At 42.9% G+C, this 16971-nt stretch overlaps 1 protein-coding gene across 3 annotated transcripts in view; it reads right to left on the minus strand.

Moving 5' to 3' along the window:
• The window catches only part of MGST1 (microsomal glutathione S-transferase 1), a 92264-nt gene that overhangs the window by 19858 nt on the left and 55435 nt on the right, over positions 1-16971 (minus strand). For all 3 annotated transcript variants that reach the window (XM_086920802.1, XM_086920809.1, XM_086920820.1), the window contains exons 2-3: positions 16645-16801; positions 4344-4438 (exon numbers count right to left, since the gene is read on the minus strand). In XM_086920802.1, coding sequence (XP_086776928.1) covers positions 4344-4438; positions 16645-16801 — 252 coding nt within the window. The remainder of the gene's footprint in view (positions 1-4343; positions 4439-16644; positions 16802-16971) is intronic.

Genomic DNA, 16971 nt, shown 5'->3' on the forward strand with positions numbered 1-16971 from the left:
GCCCCAGCGATATGTGCAGGCGCCGACCGGTGTCTACCTGCTCTGAAGTTCTGGCCTCACAGTCTGCCCCAGCGATATGCGCCTCTTGCCGTCCTGCCGTGCACATCGTGCCCGGGCTCTCGTGCCCGGGCTCTGCATCCACAACAAGGGGTGATGCACTGAGACGCCACACGCCGCGTCTACGTCACCCGACGGCATACTGAGACGCCGCGATAGAACACTGTTCACATGCTCCATACGTCACCCGATGGTGTACACAGGGATAGAACGCTATTCACATGCTCCAATCGTACGCACACGCCCACCTCAGAGCCGGTGCTACTTTCAAGGACTACTTTGTCACACAACGTGCTTTTACCCTTCTAATGTATATGGTGGGCTGCTGTACAGCCTATGTCCATCTGCTGAATCCGTCTTTCCAATGCTGTATTGGGTTTTGTGATTGGCGCAGTGGTTCCTGAGCTTATCCGCCTCAAAGGTTTGAGCTCTCTCTTTATAATATTAGTATGGATTACAGGCCCGCTCCAGAGTTAAAGGCCTGAGCCAAAGGCGAGGCCCTTCACAAGGGAGCAAGGTTTTAATGGGTGGTATAGCCCAGCTATGGTGGGCTATAAAGCTAATAGAACATTCTTCCCAATGAGGACAGGATGTTATTATTAGAAAATCAAAGGCTTCTCAGAGCCCTTGGCTCTGAAGCTTTTGTTTATAGCTCTTGCTGTGAATGTTCTACAGTTAACAGCTGCATGTATGGTCACTGCTGTTGGCTATTAAACATTCACAGCAATAGCTGTGAAAACAGGTGAAAGACAGCTCTAGGTTTCTCCTGTCATGGCTAAACTAAGTTTTGCAGTTCAGCCAAGACAGGGAGACACCGGAGCTGAGCAGCATTCACCCCTCCCTCCTTCTGAAGCCATAGACACTGAGCTTCAGGAGAAGGGAAGGGTTAAGACTATGTGTGTCCTCCTGTACGGCCGCTTCCTTTCGCTTTCCTGGGTGAATATATATATTTTCGAGAGGCTGGGGAAAGAGAAAGGCAGTCTCTCTGAATTAGGACATTGAAATGTTGAGAGCAGCTGGCCTATATTGGTTCATATAGGCCGTTGCTGCTCCACTGTCTTCAATGGAGCTCTCAGCATTCCAATGTTCTAATATGCATTGTTCCTTCCTTGATAAGGGAAAGTCCTGGAACTATCAACTACACTGGGCTTCACATGAAAACACTCAACTACAACTCCCCCATAAAATTGTTAAAAATATCCAGGAGCAACTGAAGGCTGTTGACTGCACAGGCTATTAGAACTGCGTCATCCATGTAGAGTAAAACAGGGAGAATGGGGTTCCCACCTCTTGGAAGATCTTTTCTTTTGGTCACCCACTCCAACTCAAGACCATTTTTGTAAAAAAAGAAATAAAAAGGGATCTATAATACAGGCCTGTCGTACACTCTTGTTAGAATAGAAGGAAGGGGTACAGTAGCTATTTGAATATAAAAGAACCAGGACTTTTGATCTACAGTGCAGACATTTTAATAGGTCGGCCAATGCAGGGTCAATCTCTGCCTTTCCCATCATAGACCATAGTTTGCCCCTATAAACTAGATCATAAGTGGTTGAAAGGTTCATAAAGGCCATTAAGAGGGCCCCTTCCCTGGCATGAGTATCTTTCCCCGAGATCAAACAGAGGTTTAATGTTTGCTCGACAGTACCTACCCATGGACGGAAGCAATATTGACCCTTCTGGAATAATTTGCTGTCAGCTGCTCAGTTTTCCAGTATTTGGAGAACTACCCTCTCTAGGATGTAAACAGAGGAATCCAGAGGGGAGATAGGACAGTAACATGAGGGATGATTTCTATTTCCTTTTTTTAAAATAGGGACTATTATGAACTCCTTCCAGGGTGGAAAAGATTTGTAACCAAAGGGGCCGAAATAGAGAGAGTCTGTCTAAAAATGTCAACAGACACCCCATCTGGCCAGGCACCTTTCTGGCACATAATATTAAAATTGTTCTAGAGGTTGCACTAACTTCTAAGGAGTTGCCAAGGGTGACGGTCTCATCAGGAGAGGGGGAAGGAATCTCGGCGATGGGATGGGGTGATAGTCTATCTTTAATCAAAGATTTTTAGTAAAGATCTAACTCCTCAGCGGGGATGATGCATTCTATTTTTGGTTGATTGCCATCTGAGAGGTAAAGCCTGTTAATAACTTCCCAGAAAGCTCTTGAGTCCCTAAGGTCAGAGGCCACTTGCAAATCATCTCAAGCCTGCTTCCATACCTAATGTTTCCTGGATTCTATAGTGGATTTATATAGAGACCTGAGGATTTTAATCTTATCCATGTTACGTGGGGACGCCTTGAAGGCCTCTTTTAACTGTTTTAGTGCTGCGATGCAAGAGGAGTTACACTATTTGGAAGGGTGGGCGTTCATTTTCGTAGGTTTGATAACCAACTGGCTGGACTTCCTCAGATAAACATGCCATGACGTCATCTTTCTTCTGGGCAAAATTGGCTGTTATGTCCTTTCTCCCATCTGAGGCTGATACTCTAATTTTTGGAGTACTCCAGGACAAGGGGACAACTTGGCATTTGCAGTTTGTGAACGGGGCACGTTACAAAGACGACATTGGGGCTGTGGCACAGTCTTATTAGATGGGAAGATATAGGACACCTGTATGTATGGGATACAATGGGGGAAAACAAAATGAAGACAATTGAAGAGCCCTTGCCTTTACCAAGAAAGGTTGGAAGACTGGAATCACCCTTTTTTTTAAAAGTCTGAGCTGAAAAGAAGATTGAATTTCATAACAGTCTGGTTCAAAGCGATGCCATACAGGGTGTGTAAAAAGTGAGTTAGGCATGCCACTCGGTGACCCCACAGACCTGGTATCCACTCAGGGGGCAAAAGAAAATGTTGAAGTCACTTATCCAAAGGACAGCCCCCCCCCCAATCCGGAAATTTCATACAGCAGTCTGTTATGAATTGCTGCAACTCTCTCGCCAAGTCAGTGGGCTGGTTTTCAAAACAATTAAATTACTAATTAATCAATAAAACATCCAGCGTCCAGGGGACTGAAAGGTGCAACGTTTTGGGCTCATAGAGTAAATATTAGCTTTTCACCTTTCAGATAACCATTCCTTAGAGAAATAAGGACCCTACCCCCACATTTTCCGTCAAGTTAACATTCTGTCTCTCTGGTGATATTTTTATTTTTTTACACACGGCCTGAATGCCAAGACTTTTATGGATCTACTTGGTGCTTTTGCTCTCATAATTACATTTACCCCATTAAAATCACATTTGCGCCCTCCGTTTTAACCAGACACCTCTTTCCAATTCCTCCAGCATCATTATGTCTGCATATCACAACCAGTTCATACCGTGATTTATACTCCTTCTCACATCACCTGCATTTGACTCATTGACACGTGATTGTACTCGACACTCTTGCATGGTTCTCTTCTTACAACTTTAACTGCTCCTTCTTAGTTTCCTGGTTCTCTGATCAATCATCACCCAACCCACTCCAAATGGACATCCCATAGTCTCAGTCCTTGGGCCTTTGTCTTTATCTACAACATCTACCTCCCTTGGCAACGTCATGTCTTCGTTCAACTTCTTTTATCACATTTATGCCGAAGATCGCCATGTTACGAAAGGCTCTTCGCTCTCTTACATTAAACTTGACTAAAGGTTAAAACATGCATTTTCCAGTCTTTTCTGAACCTGCTCACCTGTCCCAAAACACGTATTTCCCACTGATGGCCTCGTTGGAATGCCATCAAGGAACCTTGAATAGCTATTCAATTTAAGAGCAGTATTATGAACATTGGAAGCCGCATGCAGCAAGCATTTCACTTTATTTACTCATTTCCGAAAGCCATGAGACTAAAAATATGAAATTTAGAAAATTGAGTTAAATAAAAGTTATGACTATAAAGCAACTGTGTAGTTGCAGACTTTGGGCTTCTTTTCGTTTTATATAATTATGCAATTTATATCTCTTTATTTATATAGTTCGAACCTTGCCGGTAGGTGCAGGAGTGCTGTACAGGGAAAAAGGCAGAGTGAACATTTATTATCACAAACATAGGTTTTAACAAGACACATTTGCATCCATAATTCAAAGCCCCGAATCAGTGATTCCAGCACACCGTCTAAAACTGACCCAGAAGGGTTGACTTGAGGTATACCATAGTATATATATGCATACAATATACCTAAACTATATAGAAGTGTAATGATAAATCAGTATAATACATATATTTTGCCACTACACTCAGTTTTGTTTTTGCATAATGTTCACTATTTAAGTAAAACAAAAACAAAAAATCAGACTGCGTTACCTGCGCGTTCTTTCAACATCTGGGTCAGTACGCAGAAACTTCTTAGCTCCTTCACCCTTAGCATGGACACCAGCATCTTCGGGGTTAGCAAAGGCCTAAATAAAGAACACAATCACATTATGACTTATAAAAATACACCAATTGATCATCTGTTAAAGTGCAACACTGATCCATACATAATCCTTATCATAAAGGCAATGTGTCCGATAGATGACGTCATAAACAAGCACTTCTCTTTCAACACGACGGAACCCTCTGTATAAGGACACCCCAAGTACTCAAATCTAGCACATACCAAGATCTCGACCTTAAAAGTCTGCACCGCCCGGACTTTCTTAAACAGAGGAAACCTACGTTTCTCAGAAACACCAGCTTCAAATGCCAAACAAAATGGCATCTGTATGATCTTAGAAACTCCAAATTATGAAACATATGTGATCATAATTTGACACCAACTTCAAGTGGTACCTGATTGTATGCAGCTTTCAGATCTTTGTTTGTAACGTGCTAGGTATCTCCCAGCATGACAGGCATTTCCAGTATTTTAGTAAGAGGATTCAATAACTATTTTTTTTTGTTAAGGGAGTGCAAGTCTGCACACAATCCTATGTTCCCCCACCTTCTTCTTTCTTGTGATAACAACAGCAGAAATCTGTTCCGCTGCATCCCAGAGCCTGATAATCCCCTGCATACGCAAATTATCCAGCTGTGCACTGAATTCGCAATTCAGAAATACACTCCTAATGCACATTCCTCACTTTAGGTATGACATGAATGGCAGCCTTTTTCGACATCATTTTGTGCTCAGACCCTTTTATACAACCAATTTTGTAACTAAGATTATCACCAAACTCATACAAAATATCTTATGTTATTTCATAAGGATTTATATGTCGCACTAATCACCCAGAAGGATATCCAGGCGCTCTAGAAGGTGTTAACTGAGTTGACCGAGAGAAGTTTATTTGGAAAGCCAGATCTTAAGTCTTCTTTGGAATTTGAGGAGTGAGCTGTCTACTCTGATAGGGAGGGGATCCTATTCCAGGCCTTGGGACGACACTCTACTATACATCACTGCACTCTATGACAGTATACTCTGCACCACTCTATGACCCAGACACTCAACTCTGTCTTACGGTTTCTATGCCACTGCACTCTATAGCGCTGCACAAATGAACTCTACTGCACTTTACACCACTAAACTCTACACACTGCACTATATGCCGATACTCTATACCACTCCACTCTACCCTGCACTACTCACTCTACCCAACTTCACTCTACTCTGAAACAATCTACTCTATGCCACTGCACCTTACATCACTACACTCTGCATCACTCCACTCTATGCAACTACAATCAAGGTTGTGCCACTCTTCTCAATGCCACTATAATCTATGCTACTGTGCTCTACGCTACTACTTTATACCACTACACTCTACCTTGCATAACTATACTCTACCCTGAACCACTCCACTCTACTTTGAAACAATCTGCTCTATTCCACTGCACTCTATGCCAATTCACTCTACACCACTTTACCCAAACCCAATGAACCCTACGCCACTTACCTATGCCCACTACTTTGCACCACTGCACTTTACACCACCATACTCTACAGCATATTACTCTATGAAATTGCACGCAACATCACTCTACACCACTGTTCTCTATGTCACTACACTGCATGCCCCTCTGTTCTACTCTGTACCACTCTAGTCTATGTCACTGCTCTAAACTCAAGTCTACTCTGTACCACTCTACGACCCTGCACTCTACGACCTTGCACTCTGACACTCTAATCTGCTTTACTGCACTATATGCCACAGCACTCTACTCTACTCCACTCCACTCTTTTCCACTGGCCTCTATGCTACTATGCTCTACACCTCTGCACAACTTCACTCCACTATGAACCACTCCACTCTAGACCACTTTACTCTAAGTCATTCTACTCTACTCTGCGTCACTGCACTCTATACCAATGTGCTCTACACCAATTTTGACAAAACAAATACACTCTATGCTACTGCCCCTATGCCACCACTGCAGTTTACAACACTTAACTCTAGGCCAATCTACTACACTACACTTTACAACACTCCACTCCACAATACTCCGCTCTATGTCACTCTAATCCATTAAACTCTGCTCCACCGACACTCTGATCCACACTATGCCACTCCACGCCACTCCACTCTAAAGCCCTTTACTCCCCTCTATGCCATTCTATGAAACTACTCCACTCTATGCAACTCTCTCCATGCCACCCCATCCCACTTTACTCCACTCTATTCTATGACACACTACTCCACTCTATGCCACTCCACTCTAAGCCAATCTACTCCATCCTCCTCCACTATTCGCAACACCCGCTACAACATTCCACTCTGCTCCACAACACCTCATGACACTCTACTGAACTCTGATACTGTACTCCATTGTACGCCACTCAACTCTACGCCATTCCACTCTACTCCTTCCACAACACTCCACAACACTGTACACTACTTCATGACACTCTGGTTCACTCCTCTCCATGCCACTTAACTCTACTGTACACGACTCCAAGCCATGTCACTCTACACCACTCCATAACACTCCACTCTTCTACTCCACTTCACGACACTCCACTCCACTCCACTCTCCTTTACCCCACTAATTTTTACCCATGCTTAACAGCAGCCACTCTGGTGTACAACACTGCCAAAACATATTGGCCGATCCAATAGCTCTTACAGAGGTGAGAGCTACTGGCGTTGCAATTGCTTGTTAGATATTATCGAAGGATGATCATTTCTTAACACAGCTGATTCTCACAGGGTACATCCAACGCATGTTTTGTGTCTTTGATACTGCTTCCTCAGGGCTACATGATTGTCTTATTTTCAATCACTCCTTCTCCTTCCTTTATTAGATTTCTTTCAATAGTCTCCCTACATTGTTGTGCTGCAAAATAAAGTTTTGGGATTCTAATTATCAGAAATCCACTTTCATATTACCAACAAAAAGCAGTCAAATGTCCAATTTGCAATGATTCTCCATTAAACCCTAGTTCCAAAGAAAACTCCTGTCCACACTATGCTTGTAAACTGGTCAGTTGTGCTACATAGAAAAAGTGGAGATAATGTCATTTAGAGCCTGAATGATTACAAACAAGAATGACCAGCTTACAAATACATTGTGGACCTGAAAGTAGACCATGAAGACTTGGAGTTTTGTATGGAGGAGGGGGAGGGAGGGGGGGCGGCAGGGTATCCATACCCGGCATCTCTTTATGTTTTTTTTTTCTAACTTTCACAGTACAGAGGACTGAGTTCCGGAGTTCTGACATCTTTGTTGATGTGGTGGCATCCAATTAGATCACATCTTTTGATATGTTAGATCTGCTGACCTCAATTTCTCAAAAAATATTGAATGGATTTTCACCAAATCAGAAAAGTCATGCTTTCCGGACTAAGATCTAGTTTTCTGCCAGATTTGGTGTAATTCCGTTCAGCTGTTTTAGCGATATCGCTGATCACTACTGCAATGGAAAATTACACTGGTAAAATGCGTTTTGGGACCTCTCTTTTTTCTTACCCCACTTGACATATCACCCCACGACGTTCCAGGAGAGGGCAAAGGTGGATGAACTTTCTTTAGGAAAGTTTTGTGAAGACTTGTCAAATGGTGCCAAAGTTATTAGCAAACCAAACTATATCTATCCAGTGGCGATCACCACTGGGCAATATAAATATAATGATCGCCACTTGATAGTTATAGTTAGGACCATATTTTTATAGGAAAAGCATTTTTTGGAAATCACGACGGTGATGCGACGAGCGCAAGGTAGGTCGTTTTAATATTATTTATTTTGTACTTTCCCCATCCTATTGTCTGTTGACTCCCCCACTCACCCTTGCCACCTCAACAACCCACCACTGTTACCTGTGCCAGCCACCCCTGCCTTTGTCTTAGAGGGGATCCCACTCATGACCCTGGGACAAGTTTCAACTCTTTTTAAGAATCTCTAGAGTTGAAACCTTTAGCCTAATGGCTTTGGGGTGCATGGATCTTAGTTGTGGGATTCAAAAACAACTTTGCAGCATTACAAAGTATGAAAAAGGCATATTAACAATATATTAAATATTGTAATGCTTTATTGTCATTGACAAAGGTGACAGGGATTTATTGCATACATTGATGACTGCCATTGTAAAATGGTACCATTCTGAGGTTTTGATGTTGTTTGCATTGGGTCCTAATGTCATATCTCCGCTTTTATTGATATGGCGGCACCCTGATCAAGCCAGTAGGTCTGCTTTTAAATAGTTGCATCCACTTATATTGTTTCTAGCAAATATTGGGGGGGGGGCATTGTGGGTTTAGGTCTTGCTAGGGTGTGAACTGGCAGAGGATGTCATAGTTTGAATACAGTATAGATGCTGTGCTCTCAGTAAGGTCTAAACAGTTCCTGTTTTGTACCCGACACACGTTACATTGATATCTTAGGGACAGGCAGCCCTATGACACTGGGCAGCACACGATAGAATGATTACTTGTGTTTCATTTCTTTGAAATATCATAGTGATTAGTTTGCATATCAATCTAAACGATGTGTGCTTGTAACCTACATTCAATTGGTTCTAGAGGATGTCACCTGCCACCTTATACATGCTTCCAAGTTAATGTGTAGCATTTAGTGTGTGACTCTCTCTTAACAAAATTTCTATAGAAAAGCAAACATCCTTGTATTGCTTTAATTTCCATGAAGCCATTACAGGTAAGGAGTTAACCCAATACAAGTTTGTGGACCTGGGCACAGTACGGTATAGAAAAAGTGGTCCTCAAACCAATCACTCATCAGAATAAGCACAAATTAGTGTTCATCGACGTTTCGACTCGACTTGTGGCATCAGGGCAAGTGGCACCTGGGCCTGTGAGTCTTCCTTAGGACAGGTGTGAAATGAGGGCAACCAACTTGTGGTATGGGAATCCTCATCCGTATATCATCGAGGTCAGGAAGCTATTAGTGGTTTCTCACGTATGGCAGGAACAGCCATTCCACTGCAATAGATTCAACACGCTGCCGCTCAATCGTCAGGCAGGTGGGCAAAAGTTAATGACAGTCTGGTCTGTCGCTTCTTAGAGCAGAGGGCAACGTTCTCTGTGCACCGCTTCACCGTTCCAGCGGCACACAGAGAGCGTTGTCCTCTGCACGAAGAAGTGACGGACCAGACCGTCATTAACTTTTGAAAATTTGAAAAAGGTATATATTCTTACCACCTAATGAAATAAAACTTTCTCTTGGCTGCTGCACAGCTTCGTTTTTTACTGGTATAAATTATGGTTTACCTTAAAAGAGCATGGTATTAATTTAGCTCTTAAAATAAAAAAAAGTGGATGTAATTTGTGCTTATTCTGATGAATGCCTTAATTTACATGAAAACTGATAAATCCAAAGGAGGTCTTAGATTCCCTGATTTCAAAACATATCATTCTGCTTTCTCTCCAAAACAAGCTACCCGATGGCTCTCTTTGGAACTCCCAACTTTTACTCCGTCATGGGTACAAAAAGGGACATCTTTTATCTCCCCCTTTGAATTTCAAGAGAATCTTGATTTCACTTCGAACTCATCTCTATTTTGTTCTCCAACTATATCTGACTCTCGTAAACTTTTGGCGCCTCTCCTACCATCATCTTATCCCTCTCTTAATTCTTATCATGGGGAAATCTCGTGTAGAGGCTTTCTATGTCTAATCCTACCATTAGTTGGGTCGCGGGATCAAAGTTAAGGTCTTTAATAATGTTGAGCAGGTGTTTTGTGTTTTTTATATAAGTTGGAGTTTGTTGGACCAAGGGGTTTAGAAAGTGGTTACAATATCTAGACAGTGGTAATAGTAGGGAGTTGATCCCGGAGACAATTGGGCGTCCCGGCGGGGGAGTTATTTTTTATTTATTTTTTTTTTTTTGTATGTTCTTATATAGCGCTCGACTACCCGGAGACATCTCGGCGCTTGCCTTGGGAACCCGTCCTGGCTTTTCCCTGTGAGATAGCCCCTAACGGGCATCCCCAAGGTGAAAGCCAGGCATCCCGCCGCGGGGGGCCGTTGTGGAGATTAAGCAAGCTTAATGCCCAGAGTTGCAGAGTGTGAACCCATGATTAGGTCAGGCACCGAAGCGAGTTATCCCTTTGTGAACTTTGGGGATGGTATAGAAGTAATGTACTTTAGCGTTCTTAGTACACAGGTAGTCAGCTTCTTGCTTAGATATGTGGCCTGCTTCACTTGCTTCATCCACCAGTGTATTGATGGGGGTCTGTAGTGTCATGGTTGGGTCACTTTTGAGGCGTTTGTAGTTGCGGTTATCAGTCAGCAGCCTGCGGCATTCCTTGTCGTAATCTGTTTTGTCTTGAAGAACAATCCCTCCACCCTGGTTGGCTGGTCTAATGATGAGGGACGGATTCTCTTGCAGATTTCTGATGGTGTTTCAATCTGCCTTGGAGAAATTGTTGTAGGTGTTGGGGGTGCTCAGTTTCTCTATGTCATGGAAGACAGCCTGTTCGAAGGTAACGATTTCTGCTGGAACGCTGGTGGGCGGAGGTGTGAAAGAATATTTTAGTTTCAGGCCCGTCTCATTGGTGTTGGCGATGGTGTTGTCATCGTTTATCTTGGGCTTCTCGAAGAATGCCTTCAATTTGAGCTTCTTGAAAAATTCAGCGAGTTCAACATGTAGCTTGAACTTGTCTAGTCTGGTGGTGGGGACGAAAGATAGACCCTTGTTGAGTACCGTCGTTTCTTTAGGTGACAGCGGGGTGCTGGATAGGTTGAACACCAGGGTAGTTTCCTGTTGGTTGTTCATTGTTTCTGGTCGCCGCTCGTTCCTGGTTATTGCTCCTGTGTTTTGTTCAGGGTGTTTCCACTTACTGGGTTCCCCTCTTTTGCCCAGTGTACCTGTTGATTGCTTCTTCTCCTGCAGCGTGACTTGCGCCCTGTCCTAAAAAAAGGAGGACTTGAACTGTTCTGAAAAAAAGGTGGTGGGCCATTTTGGTACATGTGGGGCCAGCCGAAGTAGGGGTTTGGTGGCGGTGCAAAGGGCGTTGGTCCGCAGTTGGGTCCTTGTTGTGGCCCGTGCCTTGGCTGTTGCCAGCGTTGTTGGCGTACTCTTCCCTGTGATTTAGATGAACTAGTGCTGGAGTCACTAGATATAGAGCTGTTTTCTCCTGACGGATCATTAGATTTGTCAGATTTGTTGGGAGCAATGTAGTTATCATCTGTATAAGAATATGTTTTGACATAAGAGAATTTTTTCAGACCTTTTTGAAACTTTGTAATTTTAGCCTGGGTGAGATACACCTTAAAGTCTGCCATTTCCTTGTTTTGGTCATCTAACTTCTTTTTGTATGAGGTGACGGTTGTTTTGAAATGGCTCTTTGTGGCTTGTAAGTCAGCTATCATTGCATCAGACAGGAGTTTGGCTGTTTTGATGATAAGTACCAGCCAGTCTCTAGTGCAGTGCCAGGCTATCTGGGCCCAGTCTCTCCTAAAGGTGGCATCTTCCAGGAAGATCCTCGGGGCATTCGTGACAAGAAGGCCTCTGGGGGCAGTGTTAGTCCGGAGGTATTCCGTTAATTTAAGGCCATGTAGGATGGTTCTGATTCGATTGCGCTTTTTCTCTGTAAAGCTATCCCAGTCTGTGGTTTGAGATATGGTGTTTGAAATGTTACAATCTGACAGAAAAGAGAGGTCAGCTAGATTTTCACTGATGTCATTTTCAGTGAAGGTTAAGCCCTGGTTCTCTGCCATGGCTACTGAGTTTGTATGAGAAGGGCTCTCGCAGCTCTGCGCTGCCTATAATGTTCAATTATCAAGGAGAGAGAGAGGAATAGATAGCTAGTCCGTATCCCAAGTTTTATATGTAATCAAGAAAGGGCTAGCCTATTAGTATGTGGTACAGGACTCAGGACTGTATGGGAAGAGACGGGGCAAACGATTTGTTTACTTATGAAGCCCTCACCCACCAACCTATTTGGTGGCATGCTTTATCATCGGGCCCACCCAGTGACACTGAATGTGTCTCAGGTGTGCTACAACGCCTTGTTACAGCGGAGCAGGTATTTTACTGAGTGTGCAGTGGAGCTGATGTAAAAAGTGGAAGATTAAAAGCTATTCAGTGGTCCCAGTTCCCAGGGGGGTTCTTTTTAATGTCTGGGCCGCTGATAGCAATAAAAAGAAGGCAGTGGATTTAGGTGGAGTAACAGTTAGGGACTCCTGCATCCAGTGGGCGGTCTACATGTTTCAGCCAGGCCTTTCATTAAAACTGGCTTTCCTCAGGACCTATAACTATGTGAAGGTGAAATCTACACTTAAAGTGAGTGTGTGATTTAAATTGTGATGCACGCGCTAAGGTGCCATACGTGTGGGATGGGGATTCCCTCTCCAAGCATTACTGGACACACAACATTTAGGACAAACAAACATACAGTTTAAGGTCTTAGCATGATATGCTGAAAGTCATCATCACATAAATACATATTTGCCGGTTGGTACATGCTATAATGGCGAAAAAATGCAGTAAAAAGTGAAACCGTAATGGTGATACGGTTTGGGAATTTTATTGATTTATGCGGAGAACCGTGTTGTGGACTATGTCGGGTAGGTACATACACATGAAGGAAGTGGACACATTAAATCGGTATCCTTACACTTACAATTTGCAGTTAATGCCCCTATGAATGTTTCCGGCAGTGGTGCTGACCCTGTAATGAAAAAGCAAGTGGCGCGTGGGCCATTAAGATCTGGGGGAAAAAGAGTTTCTTACCCGGTCGCTGCCAATTCCTATTGGTCTACTCACAACTTAATGGATCAGGACCCTTTTGCAACCTGTGCAGCTGCAGCGGATGTCCGTAGGAACTGGTCCTCGGTCGTGCTGGTGCTTAAGTATCCTTCTCGGCATGGTCATGTGTTCCTCATGGTTCCTGAGAGTAGCATCTCTGGAATGAAAACATAGAGGAAAGACTACACGTGTGCGGGCATCAGAGCTTGGTGAGCAGACATGCTCCAGTTGTGAAGGTGGGTCTGCATTTAAGATTAAAGCTACAGATAAAAGGAGAAGAAAAGGGCTTAAATGAAAGGAAGCACAGGCTGGGTGGTGAGCGCCTGTGTGAAAAAGGTATGGTGACTAGTGTGGAGTTACGAGGGCAGTTAATGCCCCGATGGATGTTTCCGAAGCTGTGCTGACCAGCTGGCGCTTCCTTTCATTTTAGCCCTTTTTTTCTCTTTTTATCTGTAGCTTTAATCTTAAATGTAGATCCACCCTCACAATCGGAGCATGTCTGCTCACCATGACAGCGGACGCTCGGACCCCCTCACATACGTTGTCTTTCCTATATATTTTCATTCCAGAGACGCTACTCTCAGGAACCACGAGGAACACATGACCACATCAAGAAGGATACTTAAGCACCGGAGCGACCGAGGACCAGTTCCTACGGACACCTGCCGCAGCTGCACAGGTTTCAAAAGGGTCCTGATCCACCAAGTTGTGAGTAGACCAATAGGAATTGGCAACGACCGGGTAAGAAACTCTTTTTCCCACAGGTTTTAATGGCCCATGCGCCACTTGCCTTTTCATTACAGGGTCAGCACCGCTTCCGGAAACATCCATAGGGGCATTAACCGCAACTTGCAAGTGTAAGGATACCTATTTAATGTGTCTACTTCCTTAATGCGTATGTACCTACCCAACATAGTCCACAACACGTTCCTCCGCATGAAATCGGTAAAATCACCAGACCGTATCACCATTACGGTTTTACTTTTGACTGCATTCTCCCAACATTATAACATATACCAACCGGAAACAGGGGAAATGCATTAAATCTGAGGAAAAAAATGTATATGTGATACTCGGAGGTAAAAACTCCCATGTAATGTAATTGGTACTGTTTGATGTTCCCAAAAGTTACCCGTGAGCTGAAAAAGCTGTTACATTGACCTCTTGGTCAGAAGAATTACAGAGTGCAATTGTACTCCCCGAAAAAAAGTCATGGTGTATGTGAAAACCGTCAAAGCAAACTGGCGTGACTGGGCCAGGCACAAAGTGCTCTAGAAATGAAACGACAGAGTGAATCGTGAGCGTCACATATACATTTGCTTTTTTTTCCTCAGATTTAATGCATTTCCCCTGATGAAGGGCAGTGGCCCGGAATGCATAGGGAGCGATTGAATGAATTAATTTGGAAAACAATGACATGTTTATCGTTATAACATATGAATCGCATCAAATCGAATAAAAACATTGTGATGTAACAATGAAGAAAATTTAAGTTTTTGAGATAAACATAAGAGACTTCAAGCTAACCCAGAGTCTACTGTGATCATTCAGTGGATTTTGGAAAAACAGTGGGAGAACATACAGAAGAAATTAGTCTCACATAGGAGTGCTGCTTGGGCACACTGTCATTCAGTTAACAGTGCTTTCAGTTTGTACTCTACTAGTTCTGACCAGACCTCCTTCTTCAGGGCAGCCTTGTGCTTTGCTAGTGCAATCTTGTGGACTCTCCGAAGGTTCTTAAAAGCCACCTGGTCATGAGGTGTCACTCCCAGGTCCTGTTTCAGTTTTCTGAAGGCACTAGTGCATTCAGAGTCAAACCATCTTGGTCCTTAATGCATAGGGCACCCCCCTGGGGTCGGTAGTAGCTTTACTATGCTGCTGGAAATACTTCCAAAGGCATCCATAATGTCTGTTGGGTTTGCCACGCTATCTAGGCAGATGGTAAACTCCTCGTGACAGTGCATTAAAAGGGATTCATGAAAATGCTCCGGAGCAATTCGATCCCACTTTAATCTCCTCCCACTATCCATGGCTATTAGAGGGTGCCCGAGGCCTCCGTGGTATACTTGTTAACTCGGGCCCTTCTGTTGATATATATATGGGATTGTGGTCACTATGGGCCCTCATCTTAACAGAAAAGGCCTTAACGAGGGAATAAAATGGCATAGAGACAAAGGTAAAATCAATAAAAGACTTGCACCCTCTCCAGATGAATGTTGGGACAATGTCAGTTTTCTCCGGGAGCAGCTTATTCGTCGCCGATGTTAAGTCGAATTCATGCAATATGGCACTAAGTTTGATTCCCTGAGGGGAATGTTCCATGTGCAAACCAGCCTCTTGCCCACAACCCCATTCACCACCCCATTCATAATTTCCAATGCTTGCTTGAAAGGGAGCTATTTGTTTCACATAAAATGATTTACAATTGAGGAGGACTTTCAAGTGTGGCATTCTGCCCAGGTTCAAGCAAACAAACACTAGTGGAGAAAGCTTTTTGTGGATATATTGCAAACAAAATCTTGTCCTGACATTCACTTTAACCTATATTTGTTTCTAACGTTTCACTGCATTGTTCTCCTTACTCTTATGCTTATACCTTGACTTCTAGGATGAAACCGCTTTTCTTTTAAGCTCCTTTTTATTGTGGTCAACTCATTTAGGGCCATATGTATCAACACATTTCCCCATAGACACAGAATGGGCAAAACCCTTTGATACATCTGGCCCTATGTCTCTCTTTTCACTATTTAGCTATTACTTTGTGAAAAAAGTCTAGTTCTTATGAATTGTTTGGTTTTATTTGGAAACTTGTATTCAAATGGCAAGACAATATTACAAAATAAATTATTGGCATCCCTGCACTAAAGCGTGCATTGTACAAGTACCTTCATACAATTGTCGAATATATATATATTTTAAAAACATAATGTTAACAGGGCAACCTACATGAGCTGTTCCATTTCAAAAGAAAAAAATGAACAACATTTACGGTAAACAACCCACAGTTAATGTAATGTTAGCAGCAATAGCTCAAATAAAAAACTCATTTATTTTTGTACTATTTGAATGAACTTTATGAATGCACCAAATAACTAAATGAGAGACCCCTGCACTGTTAAAATGGAAACATAATTTCAAGAAACTTCAGATTTTAATATGTCCAACCATCTTTGTTACATATGATTATTGCTGCACAGTACTAACCGGTGCACACATCATTGCCAATACTTACTCATAAAATAAGCTCATTTTTAGCAGCAGAGATATTCTAGTTACTGCTGTATCACCAATAATTGTATCTGAAAGACTGCCTCATAATCAGGGTTGGCGTCAAACTCAATGTGGCAAATTAAAGTCAATATCACCTGGCTAAGAAAAGAACCTGCAGCTCATTATTTTAACAAATCCAGCATTTGAAAGCTGAAACCCACAATATCTTGTTTTTTTTGGTTCCATAACACAATTACCTTGCTCCCCGCTTACCTTTCTCGTAAGTCTGAAGTATGCTGTGCACATGCTCATTAACATCATTTTTAAAAGGACGATGGTGGCGTAGGTGGAGTAGGCCAGGAACACTTCACTGTCAATAAGTTCTGTAAGTTTCGCCATTTCTTTCCCAGATAGAAATGCCCTAAATGAACTAAACAAGACATGTGCACATTACAGATTGCGATCTCCACTAAAACACATTACAATTAACTTTCTGCTAATTCCATTTCAAAGTTTCCCCCAGCAGCGGTTATGGCTAAAAGACTATTCTCCACCATCAACCACATGTAACATATTTTTCATTTAACAAAAAATAAAATA

Source organism: Lissotriton vulgaris, chromosome 1_1 (assembly GCF_964263255.1).
Source record: "Lissotriton vulgaris chromosome 1_1, aLisVul1.2, whole genome shotgun sequence".
Taxonomy (NCBI): Eukaryota; Metazoa; Chordata; class Amphibia; order Caudata; family Salamandridae; genus Lissotriton; species Lissotriton vulgaris.